Source organism: Cyprinus carpio, chromosome A7 (genome assembly GCF_018340385.1).
Source record: "Cyprinus carpio isolate SPL01 chromosome A7, ASM1834038v1, whole genome shotgun sequence".
Lineage (NCBI taxonomy): Eukaryota > Metazoa > Chordata > Actinopteri > Cypriniformes > Cyprinidae > Cyprinus > Cyprinus carpio.
Genome location: NC_056578.1, coordinates 17,631,636 through 17,650,486, shown reverse-complemented (window position 1 = coordinate 17,650,486; position 18,851 = coordinate 17,631,636). Strand labels below are relative to the sequence as shown.

The following is an 18,851-nucleotide window of genomic DNA, read 5'->3' as shown; positions in this document are numbered from 1 at the left end:
TCAGCAAGCTTATGCAAAAAAGAGCAAGCGGTAGCCCCTGTGTGACAGACCAAGCCTTAGTGTATTGCTAAGCCCAGGAGTCTGGCCCTAACAGGGAATTAATCTTGATTCCAAGCCTTGAGCTCTACCCCGGGCCCAGGAGTCTGGCACTAACAGGTCAGTTTGGGTATGCAGCCGAGGCCTTTAGCTGTAAGGGATAATGTCATGGACAGCCGTCTAATGTCCCAGGGGCAACTCCGATGGAAATGGTAGAGTTGGTACTTAGTACCCACCATGGTTCCGGCCTGCACTCCACTCAGCATGGTGGAGCGGGTATACTGTTCCACATAGCGACCCACATAGCAAAAGTATAGAAATTGAAGGGTTAAACAATTAGGATAATGACATGTCAGATATTTTACTGTTAAATGTACTGTATGCACATTTGCATGTCTACTGCACTCATTTTTCATCATACAATCTTTACATGAATATGTCTACTCAGCACCAAACTTGCACAAATAAAAATACATAATTAAATACAAGATCAAATTGAATGTTTTTATTTATTTTCACATAATTTAGTCATAGTATCCATCCATCCATCTATTCTCCAAACCACTTATTTTAATCATATATAGAATTATCCCCCAGTTGTTAGGTAACAAAAACTACCAACAAAGTGACCCAAAACTCTCACAAAAAAATGTACCAAACTGTTACTGGGTTGGTACCCTTTTTATGGTACAAATATGTACAATTTAGGGGTACATAAGGCTTTTCTACCTTAAGGAACAGCCCCAGTGACAGCTTTGTACCCCCTTTTTTTTGAGAGAGAGAGAGAGATCAGACGTTTGCATATCTCTGTGCATTTACTTGGTGTGCATTTGAAATAGGCAGAGAACCACTTTGGATGCCCCCACTACAGGGCTTTTTTAATTCCATTAATTTTATTGTTAAATCAACTTAATATCAATTAATTTTATAACAACTTAATCTTGTGCTTTATTATATATTTTTGATGCACATTTATTATATACATTTTATTTCAGGCTAGATGGATGGATGCTTTTTAGCTTCTGTACCTTAAGAGTTCCGCCCCAGTGACAGCTTTGTACCTTTTTTATTTCCTTAGACAGAACGGATGTTTGCAAATTTCTATGCATTTATTTGGTGTGCATTTGAATTGAATCAAAACGTAATAAGAACTTACTCAAGGTTACTTATGATTTTATTAAAGTTATGCCTGTCTTTAGATGAATGTGACATTTCTGAATGCATTGAGGCATATGGGTTTGACGTACTTTTTTGAGGGAACTTGCATGCAGATTACAACATCTACCAGACAATAAGCTATGATAAATTATAGCAATATTACAAAATTAATAATAAATATGTACATTATAGTATATTAATACATATTACAGTATACATTTAAAAAGAGGTGTATGAAATTCATGATTCACAATTCTAATACAAGTAATATAATATTTTTGTATAAATCCTAACTATACACCATGGTAAGAACTGGACTAAACCTTATCATAATCAGAACTATTAGACAGACAGCTGCAGAATAATTTATAGTCACTTATAGATTGTTTAAGAATAATTCTAAAGATGCCTGTCGACAAAGCTAATATCTTTCATACAGCTAATATGATGTACTGCTAGTACACTGATATAATCACTCTACATCAGTTTGCATGCTGAACTAATTCACAGACTTAGTGTAATGACTACTAAATTCTATTTGATGGGATTATGTTCAGGTTGAGCAGCAGCAAGACTTGTACTGCAACTCTGCGGTGAAAGTTTGGTCAAGTACGTTCCAGGAACCAGCCCGGATATTCCATCCCTCCACGCTTTCCACCACCCATCTTCGCCTTGCTCAGTGATTGTGACAACTTGTCCTTTACTGACAGACAGTTCATCATCTTCCTAGAAAGGGCAGGGAGTTGAGTATACAACTCTTACAATCCGATTGAAAAGACTATACATATGATATATATATATATATATATATATATAGATATATATATATATATATATATATATATATATATATATATATATATAGGTCTATATGTTAAAAATGACACTTAAAAGGTTTATATGAATTTCTTTGAATTATAATGAATTTTATGTCTACTTCCAATTGTAGTTCCCGATTGCTACCTCAATTCCAATTCTGAAACTAAACAGAAACTTTAAAAAGCACGCTAAATTCAATTCTGAATTGTTCACAACCGTGGAGTCCGTTACAATAATCAGTTTTACTAATGACAAATACATGACAAATGCAAGTTTGTCTGTACCTCTGGGATAAAAATAATAACTATAAATAGTTACTGTATTTATTTACCTGAGCTTTAAAATCATATAACACCATGTACTTCTCAGTTACTCCTACTGCTTGTTGAGCTGATGTGTATGATCCAGCCGAATTACTGCCTGCTTCAGGGTACCCTGTGATGTACAGTAAGGACAGCAGTGTTCAGTTCAATATTGTTTATTAAAGTGCTAGATTTCACTGAAATTTATTGTGAGTTTATTAGTTTAATGCTTTTTACATACTGACTTAACTGTAAGTTTAAGACTTCACAGAAGTAATACTGACCACTGAAAGACATCTCTGGAAGAACGACAGATAATCTGCAGATATAAAAGATAGAGTTTCACAATCAAGTTACAAAAAACATAAAATAGAAGTCATTCATAATTAAGTTTATATAGTTCAGACATTCACCTCTTCGTTTCAACACTCCTGACTCCTCCATTAGCGTCCAAGTCAGAGTAACTCTGAAACTCAATGGGAGCAAGAGACATTGGGGAGTGACTGTCAATTTATGTCGAATTTCTTAACAGCATCACATCATCTTATGTCCGCTCTTTAACTGTTAGATTTCTGAAGTAAATCATGATGATGGTGAATATACCTGGAGGACGACAGGCCGTCTTTTTCATGTTAATGAAGCAGTTGTTGTCAGTGATGATGTCACACTGCTCTAAAAGCTTTCTTACTTCCTCATAGCACTACAAAACAAAAGAAAACAGTTGTTATAATTGTAAGTTATAAACAGCATTTGGATAGACTTTGGTATATAAAGATGGAGAAATGTGGACATGTACGTCATCATTCTGGACACACTGCATGGACAGCAGGTTGCAATGATCCCATAACACACAGCGCAAGATATTAATGCGTTCAGACTCCTGCTGCTGAAACACCTAGAAGGCGACACACAAGTACAAAAAATAAAATAAAATAAATCATGTCACTTCCTTGTAAAATGCAGCCAGTAAATTAAGAACCATATTCCTTTTTTTCTGTTTTCGGTCTTTTTTTTTTTTTTTTTTTTTTTACTATTTTTGGTAATAACGTTTTCTTGACTCATCTAAATCTTTGTACCACATCAGTAAATATTTTCCAGCTCTAGGACAGAATGACATAACAAATAAACAAACACAAAATAGACTACATTCTACAATTAAATCAACATTAAAATTACATTTTACATTTACATTTACATTTACATTTACATTTACATTTACATTTACATTTTTATCCAAATGACTTACAAATTAGGTAAAATAGAAGCAATCAAAATCAACAAAAGAGTAATGATATGCAAGTACAATGACAAGAAAAAGAATAGAGCAAGCTAGTGTTAGAGGACTATTTTTTGCTATTTATTAATTTTATAATAAATAAAAACAAAACAAAATAGAATAAAAAAAATAGAGAAGCTAGTGTTAGGTTTTTTTTATAAAGAAAACAAGCAGTAAGTAAATTAATAGAGTGCAAGTCTAAAAGGGGCAAGTTTAAAAAAAAATAGAATTAGAATAGAGAGTGCTAGAGCTAGAGGATCAAATAAAGATGGAAGAAATTTGTTTTTAGCCCATTCTTGAAGATGACTAAGGACTCAGCTGCTCAGAATAATATATAATTTTTAATAGCCATAATTTTTAATTTCTTTCCAAAAGAAAAACTTCACTCCAGCTGGTTTCCCTCTGAAACACGCATTGTCTATATTTCCACTTACAACTATAAATTTAGCTCTGTATTTGTTATTTAATGTGAGAGAGTGTTAAAATGATGTAGAAATTAGAGACTGTAATAACTGAGGCTGTGCACAGCATATAAAGTTGTGAGAAAGTCTCGGGCACATCTGTTCTGGCCTCTATAATTATACACTATTGAGGAACATGAATCAAAACAATTATTTATACTACTAAATATTGTATAAACTTAATTTTCTGTAAAGTTGCTTTGCAATGATTTGTATCGTAAAAAAAAATAAACTTGAATTGAATTGAATAGTTCATTTAATCGAGTGTGAGAAATAGTATTTCGAAGATGCCACCAAAATCATTTTGTTAGGCCATAATAATAGGCCTGAACAGGCTATAAAATGCCTGAAATGTGTGCTCTAATATTTCCACAACCAATAACTAAAATAAATGACAGAATAAAAGGTCTATGTTTGAATAAAGCACCTTTCATTCACACTAAGCACACCTGACAATATCACTGACACGCTGGCTGATATCTCCCACTGATCTCAGCTTGCATATGAGTGCAAATGTAAGACAGTGACTCACTACTTGTTAAGAAAACACGAAGCTCTGCTTAATTCTTTATACATGCCTTCTTCTGTAAACATGACTTTTTTCGCAGTCTATGCATGTTTTTGTACATGTTCTTTACCTCACATGCACTCCTGTATGTGCTCTCCCAGTCATGGCGAGTTTTCTCTAATTGATCAACATTCCATTTGTACTGCTTTTCTAAACCAGCAAAGAAAATAAAACAGAGAGTCAGCTCTCCAATCATGAGCTGGCAGAAAATGTAAATAACATGTAAATAAAAGAAAGCTTGGAAATTTCCAGACATATTTTAAGCACTCGTGTCTACACAACCATTCAGAAGTTTGGGGTTAGTAAGGTTTTTTTTTTTTTTTTGAAGAAGAAATTTATACTTTCATTTAGCAAGGATGCATTAAATTGGCCAAAAGTGACAGTAAAAACACTTATAATGTTACAAAAGACTTCAAATATATCCTTTTTTTTTTACTTTATATTCATCAAAAAATTCTGAAAAATGTTGCATGTTTTCCACAAATATATTAAGCAGCACAATGGTATTCACTGATAATAGTAAGAAATGTTTCTTGAGCACCAAATCAGCATACTAGAATGATTTCTCATGTGATACTGAAAACTGGCAGCTTAAACTTTAGCTTTCTAATCACAAAAACAAATTATAATATATTATAATATTATAACAAATATTCACAATATAATTTTTCTGTATTTTTACTGATTCATACACATACACACAATGACTGATTAAATGCTTGACTTGTTTTGACTTCTTCCAAGAGAGACATTACAATGCATCTATCCTCTTACTGCCAACAGGATCATAACAACAGTTAAGTCTGTAAGCACAAACCTGCCAGGTTGGCTGCCTGCCTGCATAATCGGGCCCTGTTCATCACCTGCAACACAGTACAACATAGACTGATAAATAGCCACACTCAATGTCTGAACCTGACTTATTTGAAGAGCAGTGTAACATATGTTGTACAAATAATCTGGAACGTAACTGGTATACATATTGACAAAATTGTCACAAAGTCTCTATTCTAAAGAAATGTAAGTGTTATACTGACTGATGGTAGTACAGTTTCTAACAACACTGAGGTGGAATGAATCCTCATTTTGGCCTTACTATGACCACAAACCTGCTATACGTAATTTTTCACAACTGTCCAAAATTCCAGAATTAAAGTGAGCACTTTTCTTTATGAAAATATAGAAACATTTATCTTACTTAAGTATTTAGTGTATAAAAAGTAACTGTACATGTTAAATGTTTTATTTATTTATTTATTTTTTCAGTTCAGGCCCTCACACCTTTTCTGATTGCCGGTGGGTGGAGGTGGTCACATTTGTCTTCTTCCCCACTAATTGCTCAGCTTCTTCAGCCTCCTTACACCTCTGCTCATATAACTTTTTTGACTGTAGGGCATATAGTGAAGAAAATAGTTTCAAAGGGAGTAAAAGTGCAAGTCAAAAGTGAAAGGGAAGGAGAGTATAGAGCTCGTTATACAACTGTGTCTAAAAACATATCACACGTTCTGTGGTGTTTCTGTGGTTGTACAACACAGGAAGTTCAAGTCTTATTATATCCAGAGACAGCATGCATACCTACAAACCAACCAACCTATTCTTATTTTCTCTCATTCACTGTAACCATCTGCTTCTATTCTCTTTTACTTTCCTATCTCTCTCTTCACATTTCCTGGTGGTAAAAATAAATGTTTAAGGCTTCAAACCCAAAGCCAATAAACAAAAGCCTGCATTTATCTTATGTGTACTGTCTAATCATGCCCAAATTCATTCTACAAGTAGCCTACAGTCACTACATGGCTAGAAGCTTCTGTTTCTTCTTTCAGTTTCTACTTCTTTCTCTTCCTCATTTGGCTGATACTGAATTTGGGTGGACCCTGAGAATGATGTGTCATTTACTCCATAAACAACTAATGAAAGGGCAAACTTGAGGACTTAGCATTGATAAATATATACTTGTTTTAATCAGGTTTACTGTACTTACCTCGATGGTCTTCTTGTGCTGCAGCATTTTAGGCTTCTGAAGTTTTTCAATAATCTCTTCGAGCTAATTAGGAAAATAGACATTAGCTTTGATCGTCTATCACTTGCATTATTAAATTAATGAATGATTATTCATTGCCCTTCACTCTTTACAAAATACAACAAATGATGTCTGTATTAATGACCATTTACGGTACAATGCTTATGTGCTTACAAACCAAAATGGCAGTTTTCTTCCTCTTTCACACTGACCATGGAAACATCACCAAAGTGCTGGGCTGTGTGCATAACATCCTGGATCATTTGATTTTTTTGCTACCTTTTTTCTCTGTTCCCTCTGGTGCTCTCGAAATGCCTCTATTTTCTGAACTTCCTCCTTTATGCTTTCAGATAGATGGATGTGCATGTTTCCAGTCTTCTCAATTTCTTGAAAACAATGCAAATCAGGTTGAGAACATAGCATTCAAAGCATTTTTCTAGGAAGGGGGCAAAAGGGAATTGCATCACCTCACATACCTGCTTTTAACTTGTCAAACGATGCCTTTAATGTTCTGCGTATGGAAAACAAATAATGTGATGAAAACATAAACACTTATTTCACACACTTTTGGACACATATACTGCATACTGAAGCTAAGAAAGTTTTAAATAAATATGAGGCAGTTACTTGGAATAGTTGTGTGTGATTTGATTTATTCAGAAGTGGCATTTCCTAAAATCAACATGTCATTTGAATCCAGAGAAGGGGGTGTGTTTTAAAATGGAATTTTTGTGTAATATTTATAAACCAACTTACCCAATCTCGGTTTGACCTTCTGCCTTCCGAGCAATTGTCACCAGATCGCGTCCATACTTCTCCTCCGCTAGTGCTCTGTGAAGGAGAGCAGAAGTCACAAACAGACATTCACAGAGATACACCGCTATAAATAACTACTCCACACCTCATTTTCAACAGTTCTTCTACATCTTTGCACATGTGTCTGCCATCCTGTAGCCTCTGCAATATCGCCTCATATCCTGACTGGTCAGTAAAGTCAGTACCCTGAAAAGATACCAAACATGCAACATATGAGATACATGAGACACATATATAGTAGTCATTCGGATATGTATATTTTCTGAGCACTAAGCACACTATTCTTTGGGGAACCATTAAAAATGAGTAATTAAATATGAAAATGGTCTTGAATAAGATTTTGAAGATTGTAGTTTTAAATTTAACTGCTCTCAAAATGTAATGTTATTACAAGGAAATCTGTCATTTAAAACCAAGCTACACTTTATTTTTTATAGTCCATTTTAGACATTCTACTAACTATAAGCAACTTTGCAACTACATGTCTTCTAACTAACTCTCATTAGTGTACTATTACGTTAGGGATAGGGGTAGTAGATAAGTAGAATAAGTTGACATGTACTTGCAAAGTTACTTATAGTCAGTACAATGTGTGTTGGGGGACCATCAAAACAAAGTGACAAGACAGTACAAGAGTAGACACTTAAGGTTTCCTACACACACACACACACACAATACAAAATAGAAATATAGGAAATTGTATTTCCCGTGGCATACATCGTGAGAAGTCTAACTTAAGGCTTATAAACAAGAACTTACCCAAAAGGCATCGCAAAACAGTAAAGCCATCTTCTTTACTATGTAAAGTTATTACTCAGAAGTGTCTCTGTAACAGCTAAACCCCCGCTGAGACAGACTTGACTACATTAAAGTTGCTGTCAAGGGTAAAGAAAGACAAGCTACACTGTGAGGTGAAGTGTTTGAAATAAGGAAGAAACTGCGTAGTGGTCAACTTTGATCTCTTGACGTCTTCATATGCTCTTTAAAAGAGGAAGAGTATTGCTGCATATGTCAGTGTCAGCCGCAGTTTCTTCAGAGGTGTCAATGAAATTTGCCAGAGAACGCCAAACGAACTAAGATTAAAAGAGAGCAAACGTTTTACAATTTTGTTGTAACACTGCACCATTGAGGAAAAGTGATTTCTGTCGATATTTCACTTATTTTTTTAGGGCAATAACGAACATGTCAATACATACCCTGCTTGAAAAAAAAAAAAAAAAAAAAACAGAATCACAGAATTTGTGATGGTTTTACTGGTTATAATGGGGATTCTATTGGTTTATAATTTAGGGTGGCGAGATGTCTCCGTTTTCCAGCACGTTCAAAACAACGAATACTTTCACCAGCAGAGGGCGCTGCGAGATATATTGATTACTAGTCGCGCGCCGCTACTGTAGAACTTACAGAACTTGGACGAGAACAGAGAGCAGAGAACATATTTATCGGTCTCATTTTTGTTGTTTTTATTATTAATGTGTATTTGTAAAGTCATAATTTTATTAAAATCCTATTTTGATCTGTTTACTATTTGCAATGTTTACTTTTCATGCACTCTAAAAACACAGATTTAAAAACAACCCAATTTGGGTTATTTTAACCCAAGGCCTGGGTAAATATAGGACAGAACACATTTTGGGTTAATTTTACTCCGCAAACTGGGTTGTTTATTTAACCCAGCTAATGGGTGGGTTCATTTTCAACCATTCAGCATTAAATGTTGTTTCATTATTTCATTATTTCAACCTTCCGTATTTCAACGCTGAAGGTCGGTAATATGGAAATGGTCCTCACTGCAGACAGAACACAAGATACGGGGGCGTGGTTGGATCCAATTCATGTCCAACAGCTGCTCCACCAACACTGGTGCCCCTCAGGGCGGCGTCCTCTCCCCACTGCTCTTCTCGCTGTACACCAATGACTGCACCCCTAAAGACCCCTCTGTCAAGCTCCTGAAGTCTGCAGACGACACTACAGTCATCAGTCTCATCCAGGATGGTGATGAGTCTGCTTACAGACAAGAGGTTGAGCAGCTGGTTGTCTGGTGCAGTCTCAACAACCTGGAGCTGAACATGGTCAAAACAGTGGAGATGATAGTGGACCCCCACTCACCATCATGGAAAGCACTGTGACTGCAGTGGAGTCATTCAGATTCCTGGGAACCACCATCTCTCAGGACCTGAAGTGGAACAATCACATTGACTCCATTGTGAAAAAGGCCCAACAAAGGTTGTACTTCCTTCGCCAGCTGAGGAAGTTTTACCTGCCACAGGAGGTGCTGAAGCAGTTCTACTCAGCCATCAAACAGTCTGTACTGTATACTTCATTAACTGTCTGGTTTGGTTCAGCTACAAAATCAGACATCAGAAGACTACAGAGAACGGATCTTATATATATATATATATATATATATATATATATATATATATATATATATATATATATATATATATATATATATATATATATATATACACATACATATTCTGTGTGTTGTTTTCTCTGTGTACTGGAAGCTTATGTCAGTAACACAATTCAGCCAAAAGAGGGAGACATAACCCTCCTAATCTCAAAGAGTGCGCTAAGTGTGGAGAATTTCCGCTGCCTCAGATAAAGCTGGGTTATCACACTTGATCTGGGTCAACAGAGAAACCGAGCAAGTGTCTGCTTAAGCACTTATCTCACTTTGGGATCAATATACCGTGTGAAAGGCTAACAAGCCTCTTTGCAAAGAAGAGGTCCTAAAAGCATGTCCTGTGTGTGGGTGCACGTCCAACATGTGTGGAAGCTAATGGTAATAATAATGAAGGTTACGATTACAGCTTTTTTCAAATAGATTTTGTGAACAAATCAACAAATCTAATAATAGAGATTTAATAGTAAGCAAATAACTTATTAAATATACTAAATAAAATCTTAAAAATGTAAAAAATGTCTAGGCCTATGTGATTGCCAGGTTTGGGAGATGGAAATTATTACCTTAGCATTGTGGATCTGTTAATAAATGAACAAATCTATAATAGAGATGTAGCCTAATAGTAAGCAATTGGTTTTTATTTATTATACCAATTAATGTCTTAAAAAAAATTCTGAAGTGCTAAAATGTTGAGGTGATGGTCAGCTTTAGGCAATAGAAAATACCATTAAACCAATTAGAAGTCCATGGAAAGTCCCCACCATGACAAAAAAACAAACAGCTTGGCTGATGTGTGGACCAGTTAGCATAGATATGTTAATGAAACCTGTTCACTGGCTGACAGATTTGTAGTTTTATTCTCTGAAGCACAGCTAATGAGTTAAACCGGCTGGATGATTTTAGATTTTGCATGGGGGATGGCAGACTTTAGTACAAGGACAGGATTAAAAAAAACCTATCACACTTTAACTGTATTTAACTAAACCATCAATGCAACCAGTTCAGCATTTCACAATTATCATCCAAAAAAAAAAAAAAAAAAGGTTTTGTCAGGTAACCAAAAAATGTGCTTCATGTGATAACATAAAAATGAATTGTTTATTTATTTATTTGTATCAATTAAACAAATATATATAATATAATAAAAATAAAATATGATTTGAAATAAGATTTTTTTAAGGGTTAGATTTTATTAACATTTTTTACACACACATCTTATAAAATGGGCATATAAGACTCTCAGCTAGCCAGCTTATTGGTATCTTGTTATGGCCATGCACTTGGCAATATCCTTTGTGTTTGTCCTTGTATGTCGAAGAGATTGTGGGTGCAGGCAGTATGTACTTGTGAATATTTACATAGATATGTATTTATGTATTTATAGACATTTAAGAAGTATGCATAACTGCTGTTGAGCTATGTGGTGGTGTACATAATTATCGATTGATGTGATGAACAGTGTGGTGGTGGTTTGTGTGTGTGCGTGTATTGATTGTTCTGTTATGCAGTATGATGCTGAGTGTGGCATTGTTGACTACTTGCGGTCGCCACAGCAGGCCAGAGGATTGTGGTTAGGCTGCAGACAGACTGACGTAGTGTGTGTGTGTGTGTGTTTGTTGAACGTCCCCTTTCTAGTTATGCACTCCTTGGATGAGGGGAAGACTAAGTACCTTTCTGGTACCATGGACTTCTTGTGTCTTGTACCACATGTATGCAGTTATGTTGAAAATGAGAGAATGTGATATTGAAAATGGTAATTAAATTAGAAGGATGTGTTAAGTTAGAGCATGATGTGAAAATGCATTTGTTACCCTATTTCTACCTTGTCTATCTCTAAAATGACTTTTTGTTCTGTAATGTTGGTGTAACCTAATATAGTCAGGTTGATTTGTTCATAGTTATTAAAATATGTCTACTTTGTTTGCATAAAAAAATCAGCTTGTTTAGGTGTTATGTAAGACGTGCATTTTTGGTGGTTTGTCATTTGACTTTTTACAGAGTAATAGTAAGATGCACAGTACAAAAAAATAAATTAAAAAAATCAGAAATATTAGTACAAATATAAAAATACACAATATTATAAAATATTGTTAAAATTAAAATATTAAATGTACCTTTCATAACTGAGTTTGCAGACTATGTATTTGTATTTTTTACAAAGTAAAAGTCGCATGATGAAAATCACAACTAAGATGATATAAAATCAGAAATTAATGTAAAATATTACACAAAAATATTCTAAAAATGCACAAATATTACAATAATAAAATATATTTTACAGCACTAGTAACTCTCCTGGTTACAATTGTCTTTGCAGGGCTAGTAATAAAGATTTTTCAGTGTTGGTCATTGTAAAGATATACTGAGTCCACCTTCTTCACTTTAACATGGACTTGATATTGAAATCTCCAGAAACAGGAACTCATAATCCTCACCACTGCTATGTCTACCCAGCCATTATTTACATAATATGTTAGATGGGGCTTTATTCCTAGATAGTAGTGTTCTTACAGATGATAAAGTGTTTCAATGAGATAGTAGTATCTATATTGGGGTGTGTCTACGTCTCTCGCAGGTGTATTTTTATCATAATCGATCTGGCTTTCCTCCCTCCCAAGACATCAGGGATGACCTTCAGAGTAGGAGGTTCACAAATACATACAGGTTTGGTGCCAGCTCTGAGGTGAATGAACTGTTTCCTGCTACCCTCGAAACACTAGTACACACACAAATAGCAGCATGCACACACCCTTCTTATTCCTTATCCTGTCACAATCATACACATTCTCTTGCAGTGTTTATCAGCATCACCTTTGCAGATTCTTTTGGGTTTCCAGCTGGCCTGCAGGTGTTCTATGTGTGTGTGTGTGTGTGTGTGTGTGTGTGTGTGTGTGTGTGTGTGTGTATTGACGTGCCTGCTTCCCTTGGGCTGTGTTTGCTGGTGTAGTGTATCAGTGGGCCAGCAGTGTGGCGCCATCCGTCCTGCTCCCACCACCAGCTCCCAGAATGCATTACACACCAATCGAACACAGCCATTCGGGATAACTCCACTTTTACCTACTGGACAGCACTGCTGTTAGGGGCTTTTGTCCGGTCTCTCTCTCCCCCTCTCCGTCTGTGCATTTTCTGTTGAAAGGATCATGTTACACAAGCTGTAGAGACCACCTCAGTGAGAGTTTGTGAGGGGCTAACACACAGACAAACATAGTAGTCTTGGTGGTAGTTGAACAGGTGATTCAGTGGATACAGAATTAGCTTCATCCTCTCCAAAACTTAGCTTTGGCTACCTCTGTTCATGTGAGATTTGGAAATAATCATTTGTTTTATTTCAAAAGATTATAATCCATATTATATATATATATATATTTATATATTTTTATATTTATATTTATTTATATAAAAAACTATTTTTTTTCAAGGGACAGTCTAGTCATCAGTTACTCACCCTATTGTCATTCCAAACCTGTATGACTATCTTTCTTCTGTAGAACACAAAAGAAGGTATTTTGAAAAATGTCCCAGTGTTTCTCATCCATCATTAAAAGAACAAAAACAGATGAAGCCTTCTTCAGAATATCTTCTTTGTTTTGAGTTCTGCAAAAAGAAAAAGTCATATAGGTTTGATACAGAATTTTCCATTTTTGTTAAATTCTTTTAAAAGGGGTTTCTCTTTAAGGCCCCATTAATGAAAAATGATAAGCACCTTAATTTGTTTTAATATCTTTGATGCTTGTGATGCATTTAATGCTTGTGATTCTTTAGATGCATGTGGCATACTGTGGTTTATTAGGGTCATTACCGGAATTAGAGAGAACTAGCACATTTTTTAGTTTTCACAGGTTTAGTGAACTAACATAAGAATAGATAACAACATGACATTAAAAATATTGTTGCAGTTAGCTATCACTTTATTAAAAAATTTAAATCTTAAAGTTGTCAATTAAGACTTCAAGTTGACTAAACTTAAAATGTAGCATGGATACTTATTGAAACAGCACTTTCTTTTAACAGTGTATCAGCTCTCATTACATAGTATCAATATAGTGTATTCTCTGGCTCCACCTATGAGGAAGCAATGTTTACTTAAAGGAAGAGCATGCAGTAACTAATAAGTCAGATACTTGCTGTTTCTCCTTAATATGGAAAAAAGCATGTGGGGCTTTCCACTTATCCAGATACAGTCCTTAACATAAACTTCAGGCCATACATATTCATATATTCATGCTACTTTGTCCTAATGCATGTACTAAGCCATAGATGTGGTGAGACATGTTCACAAGAATTGACGTGTGTTGCTAAATGATGGAGGTAAGCAGCGGTGTGCTTTGACCTTTGCTGCCAGTGTGGATGTGCCCTACTGCAGACAAGGGGCTTGAGATATCTTATGCCTCAGTCACACCAGGAAGTCGACCAGAATAGCTCTCAATGTGTGAATGAGACTGATGAGTGTGTTCCGGACTGTCAGTAATGTGTGTGTGTGTGTGTGTGTGTGTGTGTGTGTGTGTGTGCCTACTTAACCATATTTTGGGGACAAATTTGTACCCAAAAGTGAGCAAAACCTGACAAAATTGCCAAAAACATCCATTTGAGGACATCCTCATTTGTAAAACTGGTATAAAAATAAAGTAAACAAAGTTTGTTTGAAATTGTAAAAATGCAGAAAGTTTTCTGTGAGGGGTAGGTGTGGGTTTTAGGTTAAAAACTGTATAACTATCTGTATATAAAAACAATAGAAGTGTATGTAATGTCCCCATTTAGATGGCTAAGTAAATGTGTGTGTGTGTGTGTGTGTGTGTGTGTGTGTGTGTGTGTGTGTGTGTGTGTGTGTGTGTGTGTGTGTGTGTGTGCACTTGTGTGTTAGTACAGTAAGGATGTTTGTCTAAGATATGAAACAACAAAACTGATTTAGTTAATTATTGATTAGAATAATAAAGAATAATTATTGATTAGGTATTCAGATTTCACCTTCTAAGATGAAAAGTCGATTTTCGGATGTAGTACCATTATAATTTAATTTCTCAATTATTAAAAAATGAAAAAAAAAAAAAATGAGAAAAAAATCCACACGTTTGCTCCCAAGAACACTATAATTATATTCTTCTCTGTTTCTTGATTAAAAACATTTTATTGAATTAGAAAAATTGCAAAATAGAAACATTTTGCAGTAATGGTCCTAGAAATTTGGAAACAATTTTTGTGTGTGTGTGTGTGTGTGTGTGTGTGTGTGTGTGTGTGTGTGTGTGTGTGTGTGTGTGTAATATAACATATAACATATATTTGATATATTTTCCATCAGGATTGTTGTGATGAACCCTCTCTAAACAAAATACACTTTGTTATTTTACAGTCAAAGGCACGTTTTATTGTATAAACATGTAGTCTTAGTGCTGAAACTCATGTTCTATATTGATATCCTTATGAAAACCGATCCCTCAGGAAGTATAGATATTGATCAGGATTATCCTTGTACTCGATTGTACCACGATTGCCAGCTGGGATCTGTGTGTGAACTGTTTTGATTTGTGTATTTACTGTAAATGTGTGGTTAACGTGTGTTTTATTTAGAAGGATTGCTTTCAGAATTTTTCCTGTGATATGTGATATAAGATAGTAAGATAACAATAGGCTGTGATATGATAGAAAAATAACAGTTTCGTTGGTCGGTAATTTGTGCTAAAGATAAACAAATAAATTAAACTACAAATCCTCCAAAACTGCCATATTAAGGATACACTCTCACAAACACACACTCACTGTTGGTGGTGTATGAATAATTCAGTTGATGATAGATGGATCAGTTTGAGTGATATCCTGAGGGCTGTGTGATCATTGATCGCTCTGTTAGAAGGCATAAGATTACCTCACCTCTCAACAAGTGTGTGTATTTTGCATGCTTTTGTCTTTATTTGCTTGTCTTTGAGTCTCTTTTTTAGTTGTTTGGAAGCAAATAACTCTTCTGCACATACTTTCTTGCATATTTAGGCCATACATGAGGCCTATCTTTACTTAAAAACACTGGCAGCTCTTTATCATTTACAGTGGGTACAGAAAGTATTCAGACCCCCTTAAATTTTTTACTCTTTGTTATATTGCAGCCATTTGCTAAAATCATTTAACTTCATTTTTTCCCTCATTAATGTACACACAGCACCCCATACTGACAGAAAAACACAGAATTGTTGACATTTTTGCAGATTTATTAAAAAAGAAAAACTGAAATATCACATGGTCCTAAGTATTCAGACACTTTGCTGTGACACTCATATATTTAACTCATTTGCTGTCCATTTCTTCTGATCATCCTTGAGATGGTTCTACACCTTCATTTGAGTCCAGCTGTTTTTGATTATACTGATTGGACTTGATTAGGAAAGCCACACACCTGTCTATATAAGACCTTCCAGCTCACAGTGCATGTCAGAGCAAATGAGAATCATGAGGTCAAAGGAACTGCCTGAAGAGCTCAGAGACAGAATTGTGGCAAGGCACAGATCTGGCCAAGGTTACAAAAAAATTTCTGCATCACTTAAGGTTCCTAAGAGCACAGTGGCCTCCATAATCCTTAAATGGAAGACGTTTGAGACGACCAGAACCCTTCCTAGAGCTGGCCGTCCGGAAAAACTGAGATATCGGAGGAGAAGAGCCTTGGTGAGAGAGGTAAAGAAGAACCCAAAGATCACTGTGGCTGAGCTCCAGAGATGCAGTCGGGAGATTGGAGAAAGTTGTAGAAAGTCAACCATCACTGCAGCCCTCCACCAATCGGGGCTTTATGGCAGAGTGGCCCAACGGAAGCCTCTCCTCAGTGCAAGACACATGAAAGCCCGCATGGAGTTTGCTAAAAAACTGAGAAATAAGATTCTCTGGTCTGATGAGACCAATATAGAACTTTTTGGCCTTAATTCTAAACAGTATGTGTGGAGAAAACCAGGCACTGTCCAATACAGTCCCAACAGTGAAGCATGGTGGTGGCAGCATCACGCTGTGGGGGTGTTTTTTTCCAGCTGCGGGGACAGGACGACTGGTTGCAATCGAGGGAAAGATAAATTCGGCCAAGTACAGGGATATCCTGGACGAAAACCTTCTCCAGAGTGCTCAGGACCTCAGACTGGGCCGAAGGTTCACCTTCCAACAAGACAATGACCCTAATCACACAGCTAAAATAACGAAGGAGTGGCTTCACAACAACTCCGTGACTGTTCTTGAATGGCCCAGCCAGAGCCCTGACTTAAACCCAATTGAGCATCTCTGGAGAGACCTGAAAATGGCTGTCCACCAATGTTTACCATCCAACCTGACAGAACTGGAGAGGATCTGCAAGGAGGAATGGCAGAGGATCCCCAAATCCAGGTGTGAAAAACTTGTTGCATCTTTCCCAAAAAGACTCATGGCTGTATTAGATCAAAAGGGTGCTTCTACTAAATACTGAGCAAAGGGTCTGAATACTTAGGACCATGTGATATTTCAGGTTTTTCTTTTTTAATAAATGTGCAAAAAAATGTCAACAATTCTGTGTTTATCTGTCAATATGGGGTGCTGTGTGTACATTAATGAGGAAAAAAATGAACTTAAATGATTTTAGCAAATGGCTGCAATATAACAAAGAGTGAAAAATTTAAGGGGGTCTGAATACTTTCCGTACCCACTGTACATTTGTTCATATACCTCATGCCATGAAAATGTGGATGTATGTGTCTCAGATGGGCAAATCTTATCTGGGTTCATTTAGAAGAGCAGGTTTTTGTTCCTCTCTGGCTCGAGTTTCCCATCATGTGATGTAAGGCTCTCTGGATCAATAACTCCACTGGGGGTACTGCGTATGTGAGCTCAGTGGTCCTTTCCCACCGTTCTCCTCACTTTTTAATATCATTAGGTTTTTAGGCCAGTCATTGCAAAGTTAATTTTCCTTTTCATGTTTTGATCAATTATAGGAAAGCAGGAAAGATACAGGAAAGGTTTAATAGGGGGAATGGATTTTACACATTATTGGCCCCATGCTGTCTTTGTGAGCACAGCCACTTTTAAAGTGACAGTTCACCCAAAAATGAAAATTTGCTTACTCATTCCATAGGCTATCCAGGACATAGATGAGTTTGTTTCTTAATTGTAATGGATGTGAAGAAATTTAGCATTACAGCACTTGCTCACCAATGCATACTCTGCAGTGAATGGGTGCTGCCAGAATGAGAGTTCAAACTGTGAAAAGCTGTGTGTTTGAAATAAACAGATGCATCATTATGCTGTTTTAACTTCAAATCCACACTTCTGACCAAAATACCAGTTCATGATCCATAAAAACGCTTCCTCCAGTAAATAAGTCCATCCCATGTTGTCCTCTCGTATCAAAACCCACCAACATATTTGTTTAGAACTCTTTTGGACTGTTTTCACTTGTAAATGGTGCTTGATCTGTACATATTTCTCTCTTGGTTCAGATGTGATGGCTTTTTCATTGGAGGAAGCAATATTACAGATAAAGGAAGTCAGAAGCAATTTGAAGTAAAAAAAAGTCTTAATGATGGATTTGTTTATTACAAGCATGCAGGTTTTCACTTCACAAGACGGTAACTGATGGACTCAAGTCATTGGATTGCTTATGGATTATTGTGATGTTTTTTTATAACCTGTTAAAACTCTCACTGCAGAGTATCCATTGGTGAGCAAGTGTTGTAATGCTAAATTGCTCCAAATCTGTTCTGATGAAGAAACAAACTCATCTGTATCTCGAATGGCCTTGAAGGGCGAGTAAATTTTCTGCAAATTTTTATTTTTGGGTAAACTATAACTTTACTATGTCAAGCAGTGCTACCCACAGCTCATTATTTAGAATGATTCACTGCATGAAGTCACTGGGAAAATCAACCATTGCGTCCCAATGATTCCTGTTTTCTTCTCTCTCATCTCTCTCTCTTTGTGTAGGGTTTTGTAACATGTTCCTTTTCATGATGTAAGTCTGTGTGACAGCTCACATAACCCTGGCAGGCT

At 35.9% G+C, this 18,851-nt stretch overlaps 1 protein-coding gene across 1 annotated transcript; it reads right to left on the bottom strand.

The window, feature by feature from the left end:
* Window positions 1–1,192: 1,192 nt before the first annotated feature.
* Window positions 1,193–8,501, bottom strand: LOC109056588 (proline-serine-threonine phosphatase-interacting protein 1-like). Its single transcript, XM_042760033.1, has 15 exons — window positions 8,216–8,501; window positions 7,542–7,642; window positions 7,397–7,471; window positions 7,117–7,151; window positions 6,920–7,026; window positions 6,602–6,664; window positions 5,902–6,006; window positions 5,438–5,483; window positions 4,691–4,770; window positions 3,112–3,210; window positions 2,919–3,015; window positions 2,729–2,798; window positions 2,600–2,634; window positions 2,345–2,448; window positions 1,193–1,920 (listed from the first exon to the last, which is right to left on the bottom strand). The coding sequence occupies exons 1-15, from the start codon at window positions 8,243–8,245 to the stop codon at window positions 1,729–1,731; spliced, it is 1,239 nt and encodes a 412-aa protein (XP_042615967.1). The 5' UTR covers window positions 8,246–8,501; the 3' UTR covers window positions 1,193–1,728.
* Between the last annotated feature and the right edge of the window lie 10,350 nt (window positions 8,502–18,851).

Bases quoted from the DNA above. Each gene is read 5' to 3' on its own strand.
- LOC109056588 (XM_042760033.1), bottom strand. From the start codon at position 8,245: ATGGCTTTACTGTTTTGCGATGCCTTTTGG. The intron at 2,799-2,918 runs GTATATTCACCA...CAATGTCTCTTG, and splicing joins GACGGCCTGTCGTCCTCCAG to CTCCCATTGAGTTTCAGAGT. The intron at 2,449-2,599 runs GTCAGTATTACT...TGTACATCACAG, and splicing joins TCCAGAGATGTCTTTCAGTG to GGTACCCTGAAGCAGGCAGT.